The 21896-nt window shown below is 47.8% G+C and overlaps 2 protein-coding genes across 6 annotated transcripts in view; one reads left to right on the top strand and one right to left on the bottom strand.

Moving 5' to 3' along the window:
* prkcz (protein kinase C, zeta) overlaps positions 1-10890 on the top strand; it is a 140707-nt gene extending 129817 nt beyond the window's left edge. For all 5 annotated transcript variants that reach the window (XM_064297745.1, XM_064297744.1, XM_064297746.1 and 2 more), the window contains 2 exons: positions 4729-4844; positions 10280-10890. In XM_064297745.1, the coding sequence (XP_064153815.1) occupies positions 4729-4844; positions 10280-10367 (204 nt within the window). In that variant the 3' untranslated portion in view covers positions 10368-10890. The remainder of the gene's footprint in view (positions 1-4728; positions 4845-10279) is intronic.
* A 2551-nt stretch (positions 10891-13441) lies between these two features.
* si:ch73-70k4.1 (translation initiation factor IF-2) lies at positions 13442-20986 on the bottom strand. The gene is made up of 4 exons (XM_064297767.1): positions 20562-20986; positions 19686-19836; positions 18495-19123; positions 13442-14077 (listed from the first exon to the last, which is right to left on the bottom strand). Exons 1-4 carry the CDS (start codon positions 20720-20722, stop codon positions 14005-14007), a joined length of 1014 nt encoding a protein of 337 aa, XP_064153837.1. The 5' UTR covers positions 20723-20986; the 3' UTR covers positions 13442-14004.
* Positions 20987-21896: the final 910 nt, after the last annotated feature.

Raw genomic sequence — 21896 nt, forward strand, 5'->3', positions numbered from 1 at the left:
GCTTTTTAACATATATAAACTAATAGTTAATTGATAAATATATATTTTTGGTATTTATATGAGCGTGACTTCATAATGCTAAGACTGAACCAAGCGCATTCAAGTAGAACTTTGATTTGTTTGTCACTAATGAAATGATCAAAGGATGACAATCAGATTTTTTAAAAAACTCCAAATCCCAGAGTTCCATTCAAGTTGGCTACACTGCCAAACAAAGCGGCATGGTGTGACCGTGACTGATAAACCGATACTTGTTTTCCCTCAAAGATGGTCGCCGCCTTCTTTTGTACTTATGTGGCTTCTTCTGATTGTTGGAATAGTTTCTTTTTTTTGGTCTCTTGAGCTGCTGGGTTATTATCCGAAGCTGTTTTTTTCCCCTTGATTTTTCAGCCATTTCAAAAATGCATTGAACCGCAACTAGCCTTGTTTATCGCACTCTCCGCCACTCTTCTGTTCTGCAATCTTCTTCTTCTTTTGATTTTGTGCGCTTGCTCTTTCGCGTTCGCCCGGCAAGTTCCTGTGTATTCGTCGAGAATGCCGCACTCTTACATACTGTATATATATGGATTTTGTTCATATGGAATTGCTCCTCTAGTATATAGAGGAGCAATTCCAAAACTCGGATACATTGAATTGACTGAAATACATAGAAAATGCCAGTGTGGAACGGTATCAAATACGGAATTTTTTTTTTGTATGAAAATGTGAAGGACCAAAGCTTTTTAAAGAGCGCTCCTCCGTACTCCTCTGCCTGGCCCGGGCGTGTTATTGGTCCCGTGGGGTGCGAGCTTTCTGCTCCGGGAGCAGGACCAGCGGGGCAGGCTGTTTGAGAGCTGCCGGAGACGCTGACAGGAAGTGCCCACAGCCAGCTCCTCGCTTGCTCACGCTCGCTTGAAAAGCTCTCCGGCCCTCTTCTGCTCCTCCCTCCCAAAACCACAGCAACCACCCGAAAATGAATCAGCGGGCCCCCTCTTTCATCTCCCCTCTGCCCCGCCCCCGGGATCCGGAGGAGGTATCGTGGGGTTTTTAAAAAATTATTATTATTATTATTATTTTTGTTTTGTGTTTAGCTCTTTTCATCCGCTTGGACAGGTTTTGATCGTCAGTGAGCCGGTGGCCCCCATCCCAAACGCCAGCTGCATCGCTCCCCCGCCCCCTAAAGTCTTGATCATCGATGGTGCTCTTGCGGGGGGGGGGGGGGGGAAACGCCGCCATCACACCGCTGCCATGACTACCACCACCCCGCACTTTTGCCGAATCCCTCAGAAGCGTTGCGTCAAGCAGACCGAGTGCTAGAGATCACGCTGTGGAGCTTTCAGCACGGGGGGCCGAGGGAGAGAGAGAGAGAGAGGAAACCGTCTACGCGACGGCTTTAATTTCAATAACGTACACACGCGCCACTGCTCTGCACCTGGGACCCGCGGCGTGAATGAGTAGAAAAAGAGACAATGCTCCTGTGGGTGGAGGATCTTGGGATGGATACGTGATCTCCGGGGCAGGAGAGTGTGGTTTTTAGTCAGAGCCCCAACGTCATAGTCACAGTGCCCCCCCCCAGTTTGTGCGCCCCCAGATCTGTGCCCTCTGCGGGGTGCTTTTGGACCTGGGGCCGGGCCCCGCCCCCTCTCCCGCCAGCGCGGGCCCCGCCCTCTCAGACAGATGGCGGGAGATTGAATATTAATTAACTGCGGCGGTTCCCTGATCTCCCCGCTCCTCCCCCTCTGAGGAGGTGCAGTAAGGAGGTGAGAGCAGGGGGGGCTGTCAGTGTGGCCAGGGGAGGCAGGACAGGGCAGATGGGCGGAGGTGGGGAGGGGGGACGCTTTTCCCAGGAGACAGCCCTAAATGACGCTGCCCTGCGCCCCGGTCCCTGTGTGAGTTGCACCCCCTCCCCCCCCCACAGCCCCCCACACCCCCCAGGTGAGAGCGGCTGATTGGCTGTAATTGGTCTCCTGTTAGAGTGGCAGGCACCATCTTGCCCTCCCCGCAGGTGAGCGGCGGCGGCGGAGGCTAACTGCGTCATCCGCCTCCCAAACCGCACACGTCCACCAGACGCCGGCTAATTCCACAGCCCCTCTGCTGTGCTCAGCCTTTTTACGCCCCCACCCCCCCCCCCCCCATTTAAGCATCCCACAGGCCCCTGCGCTCTTTTCTTTTTTTACAGAGGAAAGCAACAAAGCCCCGCGAGTCGCCGGTGTCTGCGCGGCTCATTAAAGCGCGCGGGCCCGGGCGTGACATCAGACCCGTGCAGCAGAGGGGACCAGGCGGCACGGCTCAGCGCGGCGCGGCGCGGCAGCACTGTCTGCGTCAGGGCCCCGCGCGGGCCCAGCCCACCGAGGCCTTCGCCCCGGCGCTGCTAATGCACAAATCAGCCCGCGCTCCAGATCAGGAGCACAATGTACCAGCCGCGCGTGACGCACTCGCCGTAATAACAGGGGGGAATTGCAATTACCACCGGGGGGGGGGGGATATTCATGCAAGCTCTGGAAACTTTGAAATTATGAAATGAACACATTGGAAAATTATGGGTAGTGTCTTATTATGGACCAGTAAATGCTATTTAAAAAAAAAAAAAGAAAAAAAGAATGGTTGACATGAATTGAAGCAGAAAGCCATTACCTGGGTTTGTGTTTCTCAGTTAGTGCCTGCCTGTAGAAGCACCTGTTCCTCCAATTTGATTTCTGCCAAAGATAATACGGCATGTTCACTACCCACAGGAATGTTTTTTTGCGTGTGTAAAATACTAACTGCGGTCAGCTTAATGAGTCATTTGCAGTTATTTGGCCGAGCGGGAGCAGATTTTTCCCTTTATAATTAACAGCGTTCTGAAATTCCGCACAAGCATTTTACTTACGGCTGAACAGCGTCCATGGTAAAGGCATGTTGTCATAGCACTTCTGTATAGCTGTCTTTTTTTTTTTTTTGGTGTCCTGGTTCTCCCAATATTTCACACTCTGGAAATATTATTTTCACATTACCAGCTGCCTGCATTGTGTGTCACATGCACGTTTCCTCGAGTCCTTAATTTTAAGATGAATTCAAAATTCAGGAAAACCTGCGTGTAAATGTTCTCATTCATAATAAGCGGAACCCCGGGGAATGGTCACGTGATTGGCTGGTTCTCAGCGTGCAGATACTTGTCCTGTTCATCTTTCACACCATCCGTATTTGTAAAGAAAACAAGCCCCATAAATAATTCAGCAAAAAGGAATATGCCCCATTAGCTGACCATGTAAACAACGGCACCGAGCTGAAGTTCCTCCGCGTTAGTGGAATTTCTATTCGGGCCGCTGCTCGGAAGAGCTGATGTCCCTGCAATAGCACGCTCGGGAGAAGTGGCGCAGAACAGCACCAAATCCCCAGGTGATCCTGGAATATGTGAATGCTTTCCACTGAATCACCATCGCTGTTATGATGAAGCACCACGCACACCCACCTACAACCCCCGCCATCCCCCCCCCCCCCCCACACACACACATTCTTCCTCCACTTCCCTTTCTCTCCGCGTCTTTCTCCTATCTGTGAATGCCCTCGCCTTGCTCTGAGAGACACTTCAGTCCATTTAGCGCCAGCATTTCCCGCAATACCAATTCATTCACTTTGTTCTCTCTCGCTCTCCCTCTCTCTCTCCCCTACTCTCCCTCTCTCTCTCTCACATTCATTCATTCCCTCTCTCTCCTGTAGTTCAGCCTCTGATGCAAACAGCAACACTTAATTAGTGGACAGTTTATCAGATTAAATTTGTCGTGTTCAATTTTGTATCCCCTCATCTGTTAATCTGGGCTTCAGGTAAATATGACTGAATGTTCCTGGCTTCACGGATATGTACTGCAGTGGGTCAGACCTGCACTCTGTGTACTTGTGTGGTGACTCTCCATTGTCCTTTTCTTTGATTGGTCAGACCAGATTTAATGTAGCCTGGTTACAGGTTAGCCACGATATTTCCAAAATCTTCTCAGTATGTTGGGAAGCAGTTCGTTTTTGTTCAACGAACGCCTCACGGTAACATGTTGATCCAGGTGAAATGCCATGAGGAAGGGCTTTCCCAAGGGACTCGATCTCTAAAGGCCCATGCTCCAAGCACAGGCTCAAGTTCTATAACTGAGACACTCCAAGTCTGAGTCTGAACTATGTCACTAGCTGACTGTGACTATGCTTCTTCCACTGTGCTTCCACTGCAGCGAGACACTGGCTTCATCCTGCTCTTGCAGGTAGTGAAAGGAATAGTTTTAAAGCACAAACTACCAGCAGTAGTGTATTATACATCAGTGTAATGTTTTTTCTTAATCAAATGAGTCTGTTCTTTTGAGCTGATCAGCTGTTATCAGGTTTGGTTTACCTGTGAATAGAGGAACTATTTTCACAGCTACTTGGCTACTGCCAATTGAGGCTAAATGCAATTGAGCAGGCTTCACAAAAATCACTTCTGTTACACCAAAGTGAAATATCCCTTTAAGGCAGGACTCCTTCGGTTCTCCCCTGCTCCAGTAACCTGCAGGTTAACGGTTGTCATCGGTGAGCCGTGAGCGTTTCTTTCCATCGAAGCTACAGCAGCTCGCCCGTGTGTCACGTGACGCGGCTTGTCGCGTGGAAAACAGTTCCTAGCGTGGGGGCAGAGTGTAATGGAGGATTGGACTTGTCAAGTTAAAAAAAATAAATAAAATAAAAATAAAATATGGAAAAATAAGATGAAGGAATGGACGGTGATGCGTGTGGTGTTTCTGTCGTCCTCAGCTGGAGAAGAAGCAGGTGACCCCGCCATTCAAGCCCCAGATGACGGACGACTACGGCCTGGACAACTTCGACACTCAGTTTACCAACGAACCAGTGCAGCTAACCCCCGACGACGAGTAAGACGCCGCCGCCGTAACCCTCTTGCAAATGCGACACGCGTGCTGTTGAACCCAGGAGCTCTGTCTCTAGAGATGCCTGCTGAATCGGAAAAAAAAAAGGATATTTTTGAATACAAGAGACGCCAGCCTAATGTGAAACGCTACCGTGTGACTTCCTGTTACTTCAGGATTGCATTAATCCTGGAAGAGCTGTTAGAGAGAGTAGCATTCATCGGGCATCATAATGTAGGCTGCAGCTCGTTCCCCGAAATGTCATTTCACAGAAGGAGCCCAATACACGGTCACAAAAGTAGTCAGGTCATTCTTTCCAGAATCTTAAAATGTCTTTCTCTCCTTGTGTGAACAAAAAAAAATGGATTTTGACTTCCTGCCCAGCAAGTTAATACCCATCAAGACTTGCAGCGCTGGATGACATGAAATGCAGTCATCTGTGAACACGAGATGACATAATGTAGAGTGCGCCAAATGCGTTTCAAATAGTTTTAAATTGAACATGGGCGTGGGTTTTAAACGGCAGCCATTACATTACTGGATGACTGTGTTAAATATCCTGCACACCGGGATAAAAGTTAAAAATAGTCCCTTTCACCTTTTTATAGTTTCAGAACTCCTGAACTCATGTGTCTATGTTCTGCCTGATTAATCTCTAAAAGGCAACATCTTGATGTTAAATAGCTCATAGTCCTACTAATAAGAGCCCCATTGCATAAAAAGAGTAGATTATTTACTGCATAGTTCCTTCCTTATAAAGTAATTGCATTAAGTGGTTTGTTCTGGAGTGTGTTGTGCAGTTTCTGAGATAGACCATTTTAGAAGTTTGAGAAGTATTTCAGGTCAATATGGCATGGCACCTAAATCACCAACAGAATTCTGATATTGACTCGTGAATTGCCAGTCAAGTTCAAAATACACTCATTAAAATGAAAGAACTGAAAGTCATACACTTTCAGAGAACTTACCCCAATTCTTAAATGGTAATTCCCCAGTATGAAGCAATAATGTTGTAAAACCTTCACCCATCAAACCTCCCCTTCAATACAGAAACCCTCGCTACAAAATTCAGAAAAGGAAACAAAAAACCCATAATTATGTAGGGAAAGTGTAATATGTGACAATGAAGGGATTCATTCCAGATTTCAGGGAATGAGAAAATATTTCTCTGGTTTAAAAAAAATTGAGTGGCATGATGGGATATGGAGTCATTAAATCAATGGAAAATTAAGAAAGCAGAAGGTATCTTTTAAGAATTTACTGTCCATTGCTCCCCCCCCCCTCCATGGCTCTTATCAGGCAAGAACAGACAGCATGTGCACATGCTCAACAGCTAAATGTGGTTTTTGCCCACGTTAGCATGCACTGAGAGGTGCCGCCCATTTATGAGTGAGGTCGTAAACGCAACTTCGGTTGGTCTCATGTGCCAGTCTATTGTGTGTATGGTCATTCGTGACTGGTTTAGGAATGCCTTGCCAATGAGTATATCAGGCAGTCCGCTTGTTGTTTCTGTGAAATGCCTGTGTGTGTGTGTGTGTGTGTGTGTGTGTGAGAGAGAGAGAGAGCATGGGGGCATTTCCCCACTTCCCTGAGAGTTACTTCCTAGAAAATGGTTCAATTAGGCTATATCTATGTAAAAGAAAGCATGTTTGAATGTTAAGTTATTTAATTTATATGAAGCGATGAAATCTGCCTTTTTAATATGAACAGTCAGGCACTGAGGCAGCGGTATCTTTATCAGTAGAGATTTGAATGGAATATTTTTTTTTTAAACTGGGGGGAGGGCCTTTTGTCACTTGAGTAATGGAACTCATTGTCTGTTTTCCAACCTGCTACTCAAACTTCCGGAGCCTTTTAAAAATGCAGAGTACTTTTAGTGTAAGAAGCACCGACTGTACCCAGTTTGTGGTTCCTCAATAATGCATAAGTGAGTGGAAGATGAAGATTGACATGCAATTTCCTTCACTGAATTCAGGTCAATTTACAGCCTTGCTCCTTTTTTTTCAACCTCATCTATCTCTCTCTCTCTCTCTTTCTCCCCCTCTCCTTCTCTCGCTCTCTCTCTCAAGACTTTCATCAAATATGCCTCAGTTCAGAGAGTTTTGGGCGGCAAGTCTTTTCAAGTTCCGAGGTACAAAAGGACCTCAAGGGGATGGGGGGCCAGGGCCACCTTCACTCCTCTCAATGACTCTGTTATTCAGCTCCAGCCGTGGTTACCTCTCATTCAGCTCGGACACGCACGCTCTCTCCGGAGTTTCTCACGTTTGTTCATTTGGGAGAAATTTTGTGTGCGGAATTAGCTCTGAAAGATTTGGCACCACAACAGAGGGTGGCGGCACTGGCCCCTACCGGGTCCCGCCTGTAGCCAGAATCGGTGACTCCGCAAACAAGGCGGGGATTTACTCTCTGGCATCGGGAAATGTGTACCGTCGGCGACACTTCAGGTGCGCTGCCAAGAAATATTCCTGGGCTTACAGTATGTACGTCAACGTTTATTTTTTTTTTTGTTAGTGTCTCAGGGATTTCTCACCCCTCTGTAATATGGTAATAACAGAGGCTTCATTTTTCAGAAGAGAGGCACAAATCAGCCACGCGCGATGGCAGAACTTCTGAATTTAGGTTTCTCGGAGCAACCGTCAAAACGGCTTGCAGACCCGCCGAGCGCGATGCGCGGCCATTTCGTTTGCAAGCTGGGAAACGCCAATGAAATGGCGCGGCGCTGCAGAAGAGGCCTCCCACTCATTTGTTGCTCTTTTTTCTTTTTTTTGCATAAATAATGCAATGACCTTGAAAGACTACTTAACCTGGCTAATGAATAATGATGATTTAAAGCCTCCTGGAGCAGGTATGCCACGCAGGTGTCTTTTTTATGAGATGATGTGGTGTCAGGTGGCCGTTTTCCACCGCCGCCGCCGACTTGGCGGGTTTTGAAGTTTCGATGGGAGGCTTCAGGCGGGCTTCAAAAGACGTGGCAGCCCGCTACTTCAAAGGGGCTCTTCGTTCCTTGGAAAAAAAAAAAAGGTTGGCATCCCACACTTGTGAGCGGTGGGGGGGGGGGGGGGGGGGAGGAGGTGATTTAAACCCCCTTTTGTTTGACAGATTTGGCGGGTGAAGAAAGGAACGGGGGAAAAAAGTAAAATGAAATAAAAAAAGAAGAAAACCCTCGCTTGTTGGGAGATTTACTCTCCTGCGTTTGAGTCCCTTCCTCTCCCATCTCTGTGCCCAAGAACTCCAAAGGGTAGAGAGGATGAAATCCGTTCCTGCCAGAGACATGACTTCACCCGTCTCAAACTGCAGGCTTCAAAAAAACAAGGGCAAGGAAACGATTAGGCCTCGTTCCCAGAGTAAGGGCAGCCCCAGCCGTCCGTCCTGCCATTGTGTGAACCTTTTGGCAGCCAAGAACCCACTGCCCCCCCCCTGCTACCCCACCTGCTGATGTTTTTCTGAAGGAAACATACCTGTGCAGAAGGGGCAAATGGGCTTGATTTTTAGGGGAGACATGGGTACCCCCTCACCTCCGGTGTTGCTGGTTTCAGGGTGCCCCTCTCCCCTCCCCTCCACACCCACCTACCGGGCTGGGCCTCTGGTCACCCTGTGGCCGTGGTTGGGAAGGACAGAGAGAGCCAGCCAACATTAACAACAGCGTTGAGGGGGGGGGGGGGGGGGCTGCCTTCCTGGAGCCTACGTCCCAGGGTCTCCTGGCACCCCTCTGCCAGCAGCCCCGCAGTGAGATAACGGGGCAAGGCCTCAGCCAGCAGTGGACACGCTCGGCCAAGATAAGCTATCAGATTACAGAGGCCAAGAGAGGGAGGACCCAAAAAAAAAAAAAAAGTTCAACTTCCTGGAATCTGGTGAAGTCATGGTTCACACTGTACCTTCCCGGTGCGGAGAAATGGCCTTCCCGGCTCTGCCGCACCACTCCGCACTACTGCCCCCCCATACCCCCCCCCCCAAACCATCCAAACCAGAGGAGCAGCTCACATCTGGTAACACTTGCAAATCAAAACTGAAAAAACATTTGCGATACAGGGAACGTTGTTTGTTTTGGTCAGCGCCCGAAGTTTCCCCTTCTCTCTGTCCCGCTCTCATGTTTGGGGCATTATTCCTTTGCTTCATGTTTGCAGAACTTTCCCGCAGTCATGGTTCCATTCCGTCACCCTTTCACTCGTACCAGGATATTTTTAAACGACTGTTGCACACACCACTGCTGTAAAATATATACACTTGTGATGGTGGCAGTTAGACTAGTTTGTCTACTGCGTTTTGGCAAACACGAGGTGGTGAGGTGTCAGCTACAGCCACGGGGTTGGGTAGGAGAGGTGTTGGGTACAGCTGTGGGGTTGGTTAGGAGAGGTGTTGGGTACAACTGTGGGGTTGGGTAGGAGAGGTGTCGGGTACAGCCGTGGGGTTGGGTAGGAGAGGTGTTGGTTACAGCCATGGGGTTGGGTAGGAGAGGTGTCGGTTACAGCCATGGGGTTGGGTAGGAGAAGTGGCGGGTATGGCTGTGGGGTTGGGTAGGAGGCAGACATGGCAGGTACAGCCATGGGGTTGGGTAGGAGAGGTGTTGGGTACAGCTGTGGGGTTGGGTAGGAGAGGCGTTGGGTACAGCCGTGGGGTTGGTTAGGAGAGGTGTTGGGTACACCTGTGGGGTTGGTTAGGAGAGGTGTCGGCTACAGCCGTGGGGTTGGGTAGGAGAGGTGTTGGGTACAGCTGTGGGGTTGGGTAGGAGAGGTGTTGGGTACAGCTGTGGGGTTGGGTAGGAGAGGTGTTGGGTACAGCCGTGGGGTTGGGTAGGAGAGGTGTTGGGTACAGCTGTGGGGTTGGGTAGGAGAGGTGGCGGGTACAGCCCTGGGGTTGGGTAGGAGAGGTGTTGGGTACAGCCGTGGGGTTGCCCAACAGGGGCTGGTTGACGGGTCTGCATTCTGCTGGACGCTCTGATAGGCCCACCCCTAGGAGAGTGTGGGAAATGGGGGAACAGCTTGTTGTTTTTGGAGACGCTGCGTTTATTTTTAAGTGGCCACTTGAAATGGGTTGTGTTCTTTGGTTCATTTACAGATGATTACCACTGGCTGAACAGAAATTGTTTCTCCAAGACAGTGCATCTAGAATTGACTCATTAGGCAGTGTGTTGTTTTGTTGCATTCTATACATCTTGAGATTAGTAAAATAGAACTGAAACTCATTATTTCTCTCCCTCTCTCTGACACACACACACACAAACTAAATTTGCAATAACACGAAAGCACTTACTTACACATGTTATTTTTCTTCCCATTCAAATCAAAATCATTTGTCTTTAAAGTAAATTAAGAAAAAAAGCATGCAACGCACAAAGCTGATGGAAGATCTGCTTTTGTAAACAGCAGACTGTCCCGCCAGGGCAGCGTCTCTGCTCACTCTCCTAAATGACCTGTTTCCCCACTGTTTCTCTCTCTTCACAGGGACGTCATTAAAAGAATAGACCAATCGGAATTCGAGGGATTCGAATACATTAACCCCATGCTGGTGTCCACTGAAGAGTCCGTATGAGGGAGAGGCCGGGATCCTTTTTACCCTGCGTTTTTGCAGAACCATTTCGGGCCGAGTGAATTCTCACTGACTTTGTGGAGAGGAAGAAAGGGGAAGAAGGTTGAAGGAAGAACAGGAAGAAAAAAAAGTAAAAACAAAAACAAACAAACAAACTCCTAAGCTGCTTGCATGCAAGGTTGAGGAGCTGGTGCAAGACCTTTATGACGGATACCTAATGTTATTTTTTTTGGGGGGGGCACACTACGGAAGAGGTGTTAACAAAATATAAATTTGACAACAACAACAACAAAAGCCCAAGATCAGTGGGTGGTAGTCTTCCACTAACCACTCTCGCTTCTGTTTTTAACCCTTCATGTGGGTGTCAGTGCTTCTGGCTTTATACCTGAAGAAAACGTTCATTCATACTGTGCCTGCACCCTCAAAGGACTCACATGTCTCTCATCCCTGGGTAAATATGATAGTTCTGCTCCAGAACTGGAATTTATGTGCACTTTTTTTTCTTTGATTTTGTTTCACTTTTTTTTTTAAAAGACACTAGCCATCTTGTTGGAGGGCCATCCTCCAAGCTAAACAAGAATGTACAATGATGGAAGGAAAAAAAGTAGTAACTTGTATTATAGTGTAGTTAGCAAATCCAAATTGATGATGCCTTTTAATGATGCAAAATGGCACGTTTTATTTATGACCACTTTGTTTGTTTCAGGTTTTTTTGGCAAATTGCTGTACTTCACCTACAAAGGAGTTGCATTTAACTGGTAGTTGATTTTTTTTTTTCTAGGAGAAACTGGGAGAATTAATTATTTTTTTAAGAAGTGCCTCTTAAGATCCAATATGTATTTTCCACCATAGTCCAGATTGCACTGACAAAATAGTTCAAATCAGATTTACTTCATGACATGGTCGGCTGGTACAGAGTGGGCTATACAGAACGACTAGGAATCCTTGTCATTAGCGACAGTCTCTCTCCACCATTTTCTTTTCTTTTTTGTAAAGAGAACACATGGTTGCACATGACCATGGCAGCCAATCAGAATTCCAGTGATGTAAGTGTCATTGATCAGATTTTTTTTTTTTTCAAATATAAAGAGTTAAAAAGGAGATGAACAAAATAATGCAGGCTTGTCGTTCGTAGGGGACAAAGAATATGATGTACATTACACCTGGATAATAATGTCTCCAACATGACTAAACAAATAACATGATTAATGATAATTTCAGTAATTATAAAATATGTAGATATTTTTTTTTCTTTGAGGGTGTACCTAATCATATACTACATGTTTGGTAAATGCACAACTCCTTTGTACAAACATGTCTTGATGCCAGTGACAGGAGGCTTATCGTGTTTTTAAGACAAACTGCTCAGATATGCGGTTCTCCTCGGTTTGACAATGGTGCAATTCAGGCGAGACGTCGCACATCACGGGGGAATTACGCTAGCCGTAATTCCTGTTACCATTATCCTCTCTCTCACACTGAACACAGCGAATGGACAGCGAATGGCTGATGTCAATGTCGCCTGGGGGGAGACAGTATCTCTGCTGATCCACAAGAATTCTTTTCACACCAAAAATTCAGAGGAGGTTCAATACAGATGAACACCTGCCAAGGGATTACTCCCTAACCACACACACACACACAGACAACAAATATGCACTCACGAAAGCACACAAACATAACATGCATACACACCAGATTAAATAGCAGTCCACTATGTCCATTTGTTGTGAAATCACAGAAATATTGTGAAAGGTTTCAATTGTTTAAGAAAAACCTAAGCCTGACTTTTGAAGGTTGCATTAGTCTTGGTTTCACTTTCTTGAAGAAAGGAAGGAAGATAAAGTTCAATGTAAATTAATTGATTAAATCTGACCTATATTAACGGGATAAGGAGTGCAATTGGATTAATTAGATCTTCCCCCAGTAAAAACAGAGTCAATTAGCTGGCAGCGCTGCGCGACTCAGGAAAAACAAAGGAGAAGAAAGCAGATACCGCGCGGGGTGGATCGAGACCGGGCGCAGATTACCGAACCGCGCGTTAATTGCCTTGATTAAACGCATCTACTGAGGAGGAGTTACGGTCTCCATTTAAGGAGCTCCCTTTGCTTCGGCAAGCCTTTTAACTTGCTGATTATATCTCGCGAACGGTCTGTTGCAGGTTTTCAAGTAGAAATTAAAAATAATTTACTGCAACAACATCGCTCCTCGGCTGACCACTTAGTATTGCTGTGGGCTCGTCCAGTGTAACACGGAAATGAGATTTCCTCTTCCTTTGTAAATGTAACGTCACGGAGAGCGAACGACGTTATAGAAGTATGCGTTTTAAATCTGGTTCTTGCCTAAGTGTGTTTTTACCTCTTATCCAGTGGTATGACAAGCTCGGCTACACTCCATACATTCATGTAAATGTCTGTAATTATGATTTAAAAAAATAAAAAACCTATTCGTGGGTTTTCCGTGAACTGAAGCAGTGTGTAGCCTTCAGCGGTTAATATTCAGGCTGTCGAAATCAGTCCTTCTGCAGTCTTCTCAAAGAGTCACAACTGCAATACGTTTAGAGGTACTGTCCCTGAGATCAGTAGATGCAAGTTCAAGAGTGATTTTTATTTTTTAAAGGCGTCGAATACATTAATGGTCATTTGCCAAATACTGCAACTGTTGCAAGCTACTGTATCTTCTCTGCATTTTTCTTGTGTTGAGTCCAAAGCAAATTATGTTCTATCAATGTGCTAGAGGGGGGAAATTTTATATTTGAAGCATTTGTTTTATAAATTAAAAGATATAATTCAGTGTGTACAGAAAAATCAAATCTTCAATGGGATTGAGAGTTTGGGAGTATGGTGTGGCATTGTTTGGTCTTACAAGATTATAGTCTTAAGGAACCTCCTAGGTAATGACTGTAAACCAGGAAACATGTGCATTGTACTTAATTTGTACATTCTGTTCATTGATTTCTGGGTGTGTGGTATTTCCTTTGACTCCTCTTTATGCGAAATTGTACAGAGAAGTGGATATTCTAATGCTTACTATAACTCAATCATCTTGCACATTAGAAATTAAAATGGAAACATTGCTGTCTTTTGATAAAGGAGATGCGTTATTTAATTTTTCCATACATCAACATTATACCTGGAGTCCTTGAGAGTATATTAAATCATATGCAATCACACAAAACATTCTCACAATTTTGCTGCATTGTTGTGGCAATGTTATAACACTGACAGAACACATCGGTAACATTTTGTGTTAGCTGGGTTAGCATTAAGTGCGCGCTGAGCGTTCAGGTGGTAAAACCTGCTCAGCCCAACTGCCAATGTCTTTTGAATTTTTGCTGGGACATTTCTTTAAAGGTAAATTGGAATGGCTGACAAAAATACACCGTGAGCAAACCAGCTGAACTCTGAGTCCGAGGCGTCACCAAAGGGGGTTAAAGAGAAGACAGGAAGGGTGAGAGGATGAGAAGGCATCGCCCCCCCCCCCCCAAAAAAAATGCACTGGGCCAAGCTCTGTCCTCTTGGCTTGACCAATGCACAAATACTCAGCAGCACCAACTAAACTTCTTATGATCTTGGATTGCAATATAATGGGGAGGTGGGGTGGGGGTGCAGGAGATGCGGAAGGGGTAACGGCGTGGGAGTCACCATGTCATATCGTCATTCATCTCAGATAAGCACTTGGCCAGGTGGCTGTCACACTCCATCTGGGTGAACCTGGGAAATGAATAAAATACAGACGTTTAAAAAAAAAAAAAAAGCTGTGCTGAAAATCCACGAGGGTGTGTTATATTCATCACAAAACACCAGAGAGGTATACGCCACGTTTAACCTCCTCACAATAAGCCTCGTCAACATGCACATGAAAAAAAAAAAAAACTGTATGAACAAAAATGGAAATGCAATTTGCATACTAGTTTTACGCTCTGTGTCAGACACTTATCTGTATGCACAAACGGGAAGGACTACTTCCATTCACAGCTAAACTAACAGGGGTTTGAGAAACCTGCCATGTAAAAAAAAGTTACACTGCTAACACTGGAAGGGCATTGTGATTTTGAATTGACGTGGCCTATGCCCACCTTCGTCAAACTGCAGACCCTTTAGGCTAAATAGCGCCCTTTGTGTGACAGGGGTTGCGGGGTTGACTCCACAGCAGGGTGTACATGAACAGTGTTCTAATCGCCATCGGCATAGGACCGAATCCTAAAGAGGGTCGCTGGCTGAGACGCACTTCCTGCGCAGCCCTTGCGTTTTGTTTTGCGGGTGGGGTGGGGCGGGGGCAGGGGGGGGACGGGGAGGCGCTCACTGTGTCCCGTGTCACCGCTGAGCTCCCGTGCATTCTGTACACAGGCTGCTAATCGCGTGTTCGAGTCGAGCTGAGTGTCACCCACTCTCTCTGCCGCAGGGCACAGCTGGGGCAGGAGGCCCGTGGGAGGAGGGCACATCGCAGCAAGAGAAGTGGGTCTGGGCTTTTTTTTTTTTGGGTGGGTGGGGGGGTGGGGGATGGGACGAGGGGGTTAAGGCAGAAGAAGCTACAGCGGATTTTTCAATCAGTACTTTCTAAGAACTTTCTAAGCCTGCCTGCCTGCCTGCCTGCCTACATTCAGACAGCTGGATGAGTTTTGCAGTAAAAAAAAGCTCTTCTCGTTTCTTAGACCCCCCCCCCCCGCCAATCCAGCCACCCCCAGACTGGCGTTTTTCCTCTTCCCTCCCGGACACAAGGGAAGCCATTGTGGGAGCGGAGCTAGCGCCAGAGTGTGCGCCGCCGAGCCGTGTAGCGGGGGCCAAAGTACACCGCGCTGGCCGGAGAACGGGCGCGCGGCCGGGCCTGCTGCCACCGCCGGGGCCCCGCCCCCCCCCGTGCCCCGTCCCAGCCCCCACGCCCCGCCTGGCACAAAGCGGGCACTGTCCTGACCGCCACTGCTGTGCCCACCGGCCCGCAGCTCGGTGACTTCTTGACCGATTTCAGTCTACATAAACTGTTCCACCCCCCGCTCCCCCCGTCCAGTCCCTTCCCTGACTGAGAGTTCTTATCCTTTTTTTAGGCCTCTGAGAATTCCGCAAAAACCATCACGGAGCGTTGCTCAACGACGCAGGAAAACACGCTGCAAACCTAATTTGGCTTGCGCCCCTTTAGCCACATCCACCACCTCCGCGCGAGAGGCAGTCCTGTTTCCTGACGCCGCGCCGAATGGCTCAGTGTATACATCGCGCTGTGATTCAGCGCCGCGGAGCGCTAATCCCTCTCATTCAGCAGTGCCAGACTGCGCTTTATCAGAACACCTCCGTACAGCTGACCCACAGCTAACTGGCACAGGAGGGAGAGCGGCGTTTCAGGACGCGCTTCTGCTTTGTTGTTGCTGGGTTCCAACGCGATTCGACGTACAAACATCTGCTATTTTAAAGGAAGAGGAGCTGCATGTACATTTTTTAAATTTTGCATTGGCATTTCACAATCTGCCTACCAGAATATGGCTCTCACGTTTAGATAGCAATCGCCAAGTTCATACAAAGAAAGAGACGGTCTTTTTTTTTTCACTCTGTGACGTGGGTTTACAAACGTCTGTCAGCAATACGGATCAGATGAGTAAAACCACTTCAGTGTCTTTGATGAAAAAATAAATGAATCGATAGAGCTCGAGAGACGGCCATTGATTGAAGCGCATCTCTCACACCGGCTCTCAAAGTAAACCTGGTCAGCGCCAGTCCCCCAGGAAGGAGAGACGCTGTGGAGAGAGAGCGGCTCTGAGACCCCCCCCCCCCCCTCCAGCACCCAGCGGCTGCCTCACTGCCGTTCCACTGAACCTGTGTGGCCGTGATTAGAATGCTCTTAACTCAACGTTCTAATGGTGATTTAACAATTGCCACTGGCAACCGAAAGCAATGGAGTTCTAGAACACTCACTTAGAATTCTGGGGAAAAAAACCATTCCAAGAAACCTGCTCTTCAAAGGGTTTAGGCCAGCTACTTGTGAAGCCTTCATTCATACCCACAGCATAGAAGGGCCAGGCCACAGACCGCATGGTTCTGGCTGTTCTCACGAGAAGCAAATTACGTTCTGTGAAAACTTTCATCAAATTGGAATCCCACTTATGCTAAAGCTAGAGACTCTAAGGTTAGTAATCAGAGCTGTATCTATTTCTTAAAAATCTCCACGCTTGAGCAAATATGGAAATACAGCAATATTTTAATCAACTGGGCAATACCACCCAATATATATTTTCAGACGTAAAATACCAGAGCCAAAACCGTAAGCACATTAAATAAAGGTCAGCAACAACTTCCACAGAGCTTGTCTATGGAAGTTATGAGACACATAAAATATAACACCTAATACCCCAGCAACAGCTTGCATACTGAAATAAATCAGCTTTTTCAAACTAGCAGGTAGCTAACTGTTAATAACTGTGGCAGCAGAACCAGTTCGCTTAGGAACATTTTTGAAGTTAAAATCAGGTGGTTAAGAGAATGAATGTAATTAGTGGTAAAAAGATGTTTTTTTATGTAGGTAACCAGGTAACATTCATTCTGTGGTCAGCGTACCAAAACTAACTTTCACACATCATTAGGCCTTACAGACCAAGCTAGTGAAGCCTCACAAAGGTTAATAATGCTTCTGTGTTACTTACAGACAATTGTGTAGCTCAGCCAATGTTAGCTACACGTTTTGCAAAACTTTTGGCCAGCTGGGCACTACAAAGGAAAATAATTTATCAGTGGTATTTTTTTCCATACTTGTGTGCACTCTGTTTGCTCAGTTTGTGGCGCAAACGCAACCCTGGGTCTTCAGGATCACATTTTCTGTTGTGTAAAATGCAGCTGAGTTTTACCTCCGATATAACGAGGAGATTCTAATGTTAGCATTCCAGGTTTCAAATCGGAGTTTGACAGGACAGGCGGTGGATTATTTAAATACAGGGTATCAATCTCGTTATCTTCGTCTCACCATTTGGGATCTTTACAAAATGGCCGATCCAGAGCGAGAGTCCCCGGTGTGAGATGGCGGTTCCGACAAGGCCAAGAGAGGCACGGGGAACCCTCGCTCGAACCGAGAGCCGGGCGATGGGTGGGCTCACCTCGCCTCGGCCCCGAACCTCACTCCCTGAGACGGTTCCATTTACCTGGTGGGGGGGGGGGAGGGTAGCTATGACATCATCTACCGCCCCTGCTCCAGGCCCCGCCTACTGCGCTGACTCCCGCCCCACCTCATCCCGCCACTCCGCCGTTTTCACAAGCCCGCATTTTTTCATTTATTTATTATTTTTTTCAGCGCTCGTTTGTTTGACAGCTGCGGTGAAAGCGACGGAATAAAATAAATAAATAATTCATGCGCCTCGCGGTTCCGCACCAAGGTTACCCGCCACATCAACAGGGCGTTTGATCCAGCTCTTCATCGCATAGCATTAACGCTCCGCGCCGGACGGCGGTAATCCGCCGCGGTTTTTTTGGCGGTTCTGCGGCTTCAAGAATTTTAACCGCTGAATTATTTACTGTGCGTTCCTTACGGGAGCAGACCTTCATTATGATCCCCAGGCTAATTATGTACAATATCAGTCTAGTGTTGGGACGGGCTCACGGCATTCACCTGTCACAGCTCAACGCCCTCGCGCCGAACGCCCCCCTAACTCGCCGAGACGCCGATCCTCGGTGCAGAAACGCAGAGCGGCTCGGGTGCATCGACTTTCCTTCCCGTCATAAAAATTCAGGAACGTGTCCGGGTTCCCGCCCGCCGCGCGCCATGGCAGCGGAAGCTTATTCATAATACATCAGCCCACTGCAGCGCCCCCCTCCTCCTCCTCCTCCTCCTCCTCCTCCTCACTGCTGCTTCTGAGAGCAGAGCGTCCGTGCGTGGGAGAAAGCTGGGAACTATGGGTGCCCAGCAGAGACAGAGAGAGAAAAGGAAGGGGAGAAAGGGAGAGGGAGAGGGAGAGAAAAGGAGGTAGAGAAAGGGAGAAGGAGAGGGAAAGAGAGAAATTGAGAGGAAGAAAGGGAGAGAGGAGAGGGAGAGAAAAGGAGAGGGTGAGAAAGGGAGAGACAGAAAGGGAGAGGAAGAGAAAGGGAGAGGCAGAGAAAGGGAAAGAGAGAGAGATGAGAGAGAAATGCTAGCGTGACGCTGCAGAGGAATCCTTACCCAGAGGGAAAGGGCAGGAGACACATGGGGCAGTTCTCCATGGTGGCGGCGGCGGCGGCTGCCCCAGCTGACGGGCGATGGGTGTGAGCTTTCCCAGACACGTCCCCGTCCCCCTGGGGGGGTCCGGCGCGCCCGTGCCGCTCTTCTGGAGCGTGGCTGTCAGACCCGCCCCCCGCGCGCGCGGGCAGCCGCCGTTTGATCCCGCCTCCCTCGGCTCCCGCTAACGAGGTTCCCCCCGCCGCCCGGTTCTCCTCGCGCGCTCCGCCGCCCCGCCCCGCCCCCCCCGCCGCCGGGACCTTCCGCGAGGACGGAGGGCTCTGAGCCTGCCATCCCGTCCTGTTCTGTGGCTGGTGGGCGAGGGGTCCTGGGTTCCGCGTGTGCGTCCCCTCTGCTGCCTCCTCCTCGGCGGGGGCGGAGCTCAGACGGCCCTTCTGTGGGGCGGGGTTCGGCAGAGTTGCCGCGCCCTCGGACACCGGACCTGAATCGGCGGGGCGGAGCTGGGCACTGGGCCCACGTGCATCCAGGACAGGTGAGGAGCCGACAGTCGGTTTGGGAGGAGAGGGAAGAGGGCCCACCTCCTCACTTAAACTGCACCACCTCCATCCACTCTCTTCTTCTACGGAACGCGTCTAAACAGCCAGAGAGAAAGGGAGAGAACGCGTCATTATTACAGTGCACTTACGCAGACAATGCACTCGTGCTATTTTCTTTCACTCTGACACAGAAAGTGCTAGCCGTTTACAGAACATGAAGGCGTCGTGTCTCAAGCATTTAAAGCAAAAAAAAAAAAAGCAAAAGCAAAATGGAAGAAGGGGATGTTTTAAGGCTGTCAGTCCGTTGGCCATGATTTCCTCACGCCTCGACTCCAGCCCTGGCGCATTAGCCCGCCGCGGGAAGGCTAGCGCGTAGCGGACGCTCTCCTCCGAGCGGCCCGCGGAATAAATAATTTAGCGTACGCGAGCGTGCATCAGCTACCTGTCAGAGTGATCGGTTCACTGGGCGTGCGTGCCCCAGAACTGCCACTCCCGAGCAAAAGCAGGCCCGCCACCAACCGGGGAGTGGGGGGAGACACTCGCCCCCGCCAACTAGCCCCAGCAAAACCCCACACTGTCTTTTTCGCTTCCTTCAAATAAAAAAAGAAAGGGAAAGACGCGCTCTTCAGACAGATGGGGGGGGGGGGAAGTAACGTACCAGCGGAGAGGCCGGAGGGAGGTCAGGCACAGTCTCCCAGACACTGTGGCCTGCATAGGCGGTGGCAGACTTTAGAGTCACAGCCCAAAGCTTCTCCACGGCTTGGAGGTCAGGCCTGTCCCACCATTCCCCTGGTTTACTGTCATATGGACTGTGAACACACACACACACACACACACACATAGAGAGAGAGAGAGAGAGAGCTATGACTGTCAGGAATATCATTACACTCCGAGAGCTTGGTTTACCTTGCTATTCGGGGCTCTTCCAGCGTACGGATTGCAAATTTAATGAGGGTAAATATGTCACTCTTGTTTGCCCGCATCCACTAATATACAGGATTCAATCATCCACACTACCGTCACTTCACGCGATTTGGCCACCTCATATAGACAGATACTTACCCGCTTTTAAACCCTGGGGAATGCGAAATATTGGGACCTCTATATTTGTTTAGAATCGTCATTCGAATATCAAACAATATGGCACGGTGAAAGGTAACTGATTTGAATTTATTATACAGGATTCCTCATTATAACTAGAAATCACATTTTTACTGTGACACACGTGAGTCCATCAACTGACCGCCAGAACCGCAAACGAAAAAGTCGCCTTGCTACTGCTAATTGGACAGCTGACAGGTAGCTAGTTCCTGTCTTCGGCTCCATTCCGAAATTCTTGCAAATTAGCTAGCTAACTAGTCATCGGGTTAAATACATTAGACTGTATTTACTATGATATATCTAGTCAGCTAATAAGTCAAGACACGCCACTCAACTAGGGAACACAGCTGGCGCATTTAGTCTTCCGGTTTTACACTAGTCGCTAGCAGCAGAGCTAGACAGTTTCACAGAAGTTGGCCAACTTAAAGCTTACTCTTCGGTTGCTTCTGAGCGTAGATCGCTTTCAAAAGATGAGAACGGAATAGGTACTCCGGTACTTTTTTTCACAACGATACTTGAATTCTGTTCACATTTGTCCACCTGGATGGCCGCTTTCTTTCGCTTCAGCTTTAGTTTCAGATGCTTCTCTGACATGATTCGCTAGTGTAAGCTAGCTACGTTATTTAGCTTGGTCGAAAACACGCCTGTAACTACACAGCGCATTCACTTGGTACAAAACGTGCAGTTACCACGGTCGTAACGACAACCATTTACACTGTCTCTTAAATTCACACCCAAAAGTTCATTTAATGAAAATGCTCCATTATCGCTTGAGCATTGAACTCGCGTACATGCATCTGGTTTACCCGCTACAGAAACCAAAACATTGCTTCCGTCAGAACAGTGCGCACAGACTCACGGGAGGAGTAACCAAATATACATGCATGGGCATAGACTACTGTGAAATCCATGTGAATGTATTTGCTTCCCTAAGGGAATGCATGAAGGAAGCTTAATTTGAGACATCTGCGTTCATCCACCATGAATCATCATTGTGGATGTCTCACATGTCTTTAATATAGACTGTAACGCAATGTATATGGTACAATGTATATGTTGGCCTATATGCATTGTGTCATATGCTTTGTGATACAAATTTCACAAATGATTAGTCTAAATAATGTTCTTGCCGCAGAATGTTTTCCCGAATTGTTTTGATTGGATAAATGTCAACATAATGCCTTTTAAAGACGTTAAAGCTCCTGAAGTGAGGTGAGTAACACGTCAACTACCACTCATTTGTAGTACTAACCTAGGTGATGCACGGTGGCCATTTTAGGCCAGCACACTCACCATATATCATCACAGTTGGGAAGGAATTCATTTATTTACCAGGTTAAGATGGAAAATGATTTGATCAGGCGTTTTAGAGAGAACACAGAGTAACCCCTTGCTCTTGGCTAATGATTGCCATGGTATTATTAAATGATCGTAATGAGTCTTATCTGAAAAATGGCATGTCTAGCTGTACAGTGTCCTCAGCAATGTACTGGGGCATTGGTTTTTCAACTTGGTCCTGAGGGAAGACTGTCCTCGTCTTGTCAACTAATAATAATAATACTGCTTCTAGCAGCAAAGTCTCCCAGGTCTCCCACTCCAGCACTAACAAGGCCTTGCTCGTTATAGCTTCAGCCATGTAGCAGCCATGCTGATAGTATGAGGATGTGCTATTATGCATTATGACAACTAACAGGACACTTTGTATTGCACCAAACGGCAATTGAAACGATTGTGAAGTCAATATCTCATGGGGTAGACTGAACCATGG

The sequence above is a fragment of the Anguilla rostrata genome, chromosome 11 (assembly GCF_018555375.3).
Source record: "Anguilla rostrata isolate EN2019 chromosome 11, ASM1855537v3, whole genome shotgun sequence".
NCBI lineage: Eukaryota > Metazoa > Chordata > Actinopteri > Anguilliformes > Anguillidae > Anguilla > Anguilla rostrata.

Coding starts and splice junctions, on each gene's coding strand:
- si:ch73-70k4.1 (XM_064297767.1), bottom strand. CDS start 20,722: ATGTCAGAGAAGCATCTGAAACTAAAGCTGAAGCGAAAGAAAGCGGCC. Junction 19,837..20,561: donor CGCTCAGAAGCAACCGAAGA/GTAAGCTTTAAG, acceptor GTGTGTTCACAG/TCCATATGACAGTAAACCAG. Junction 19,124..19,685: donor TCCCTCCGGCCTCTCCGCTG/GTACGTTACTTC, acceptor CTGGCTGTTTAG/ACGCGTTCCGTAGAAGAAGA.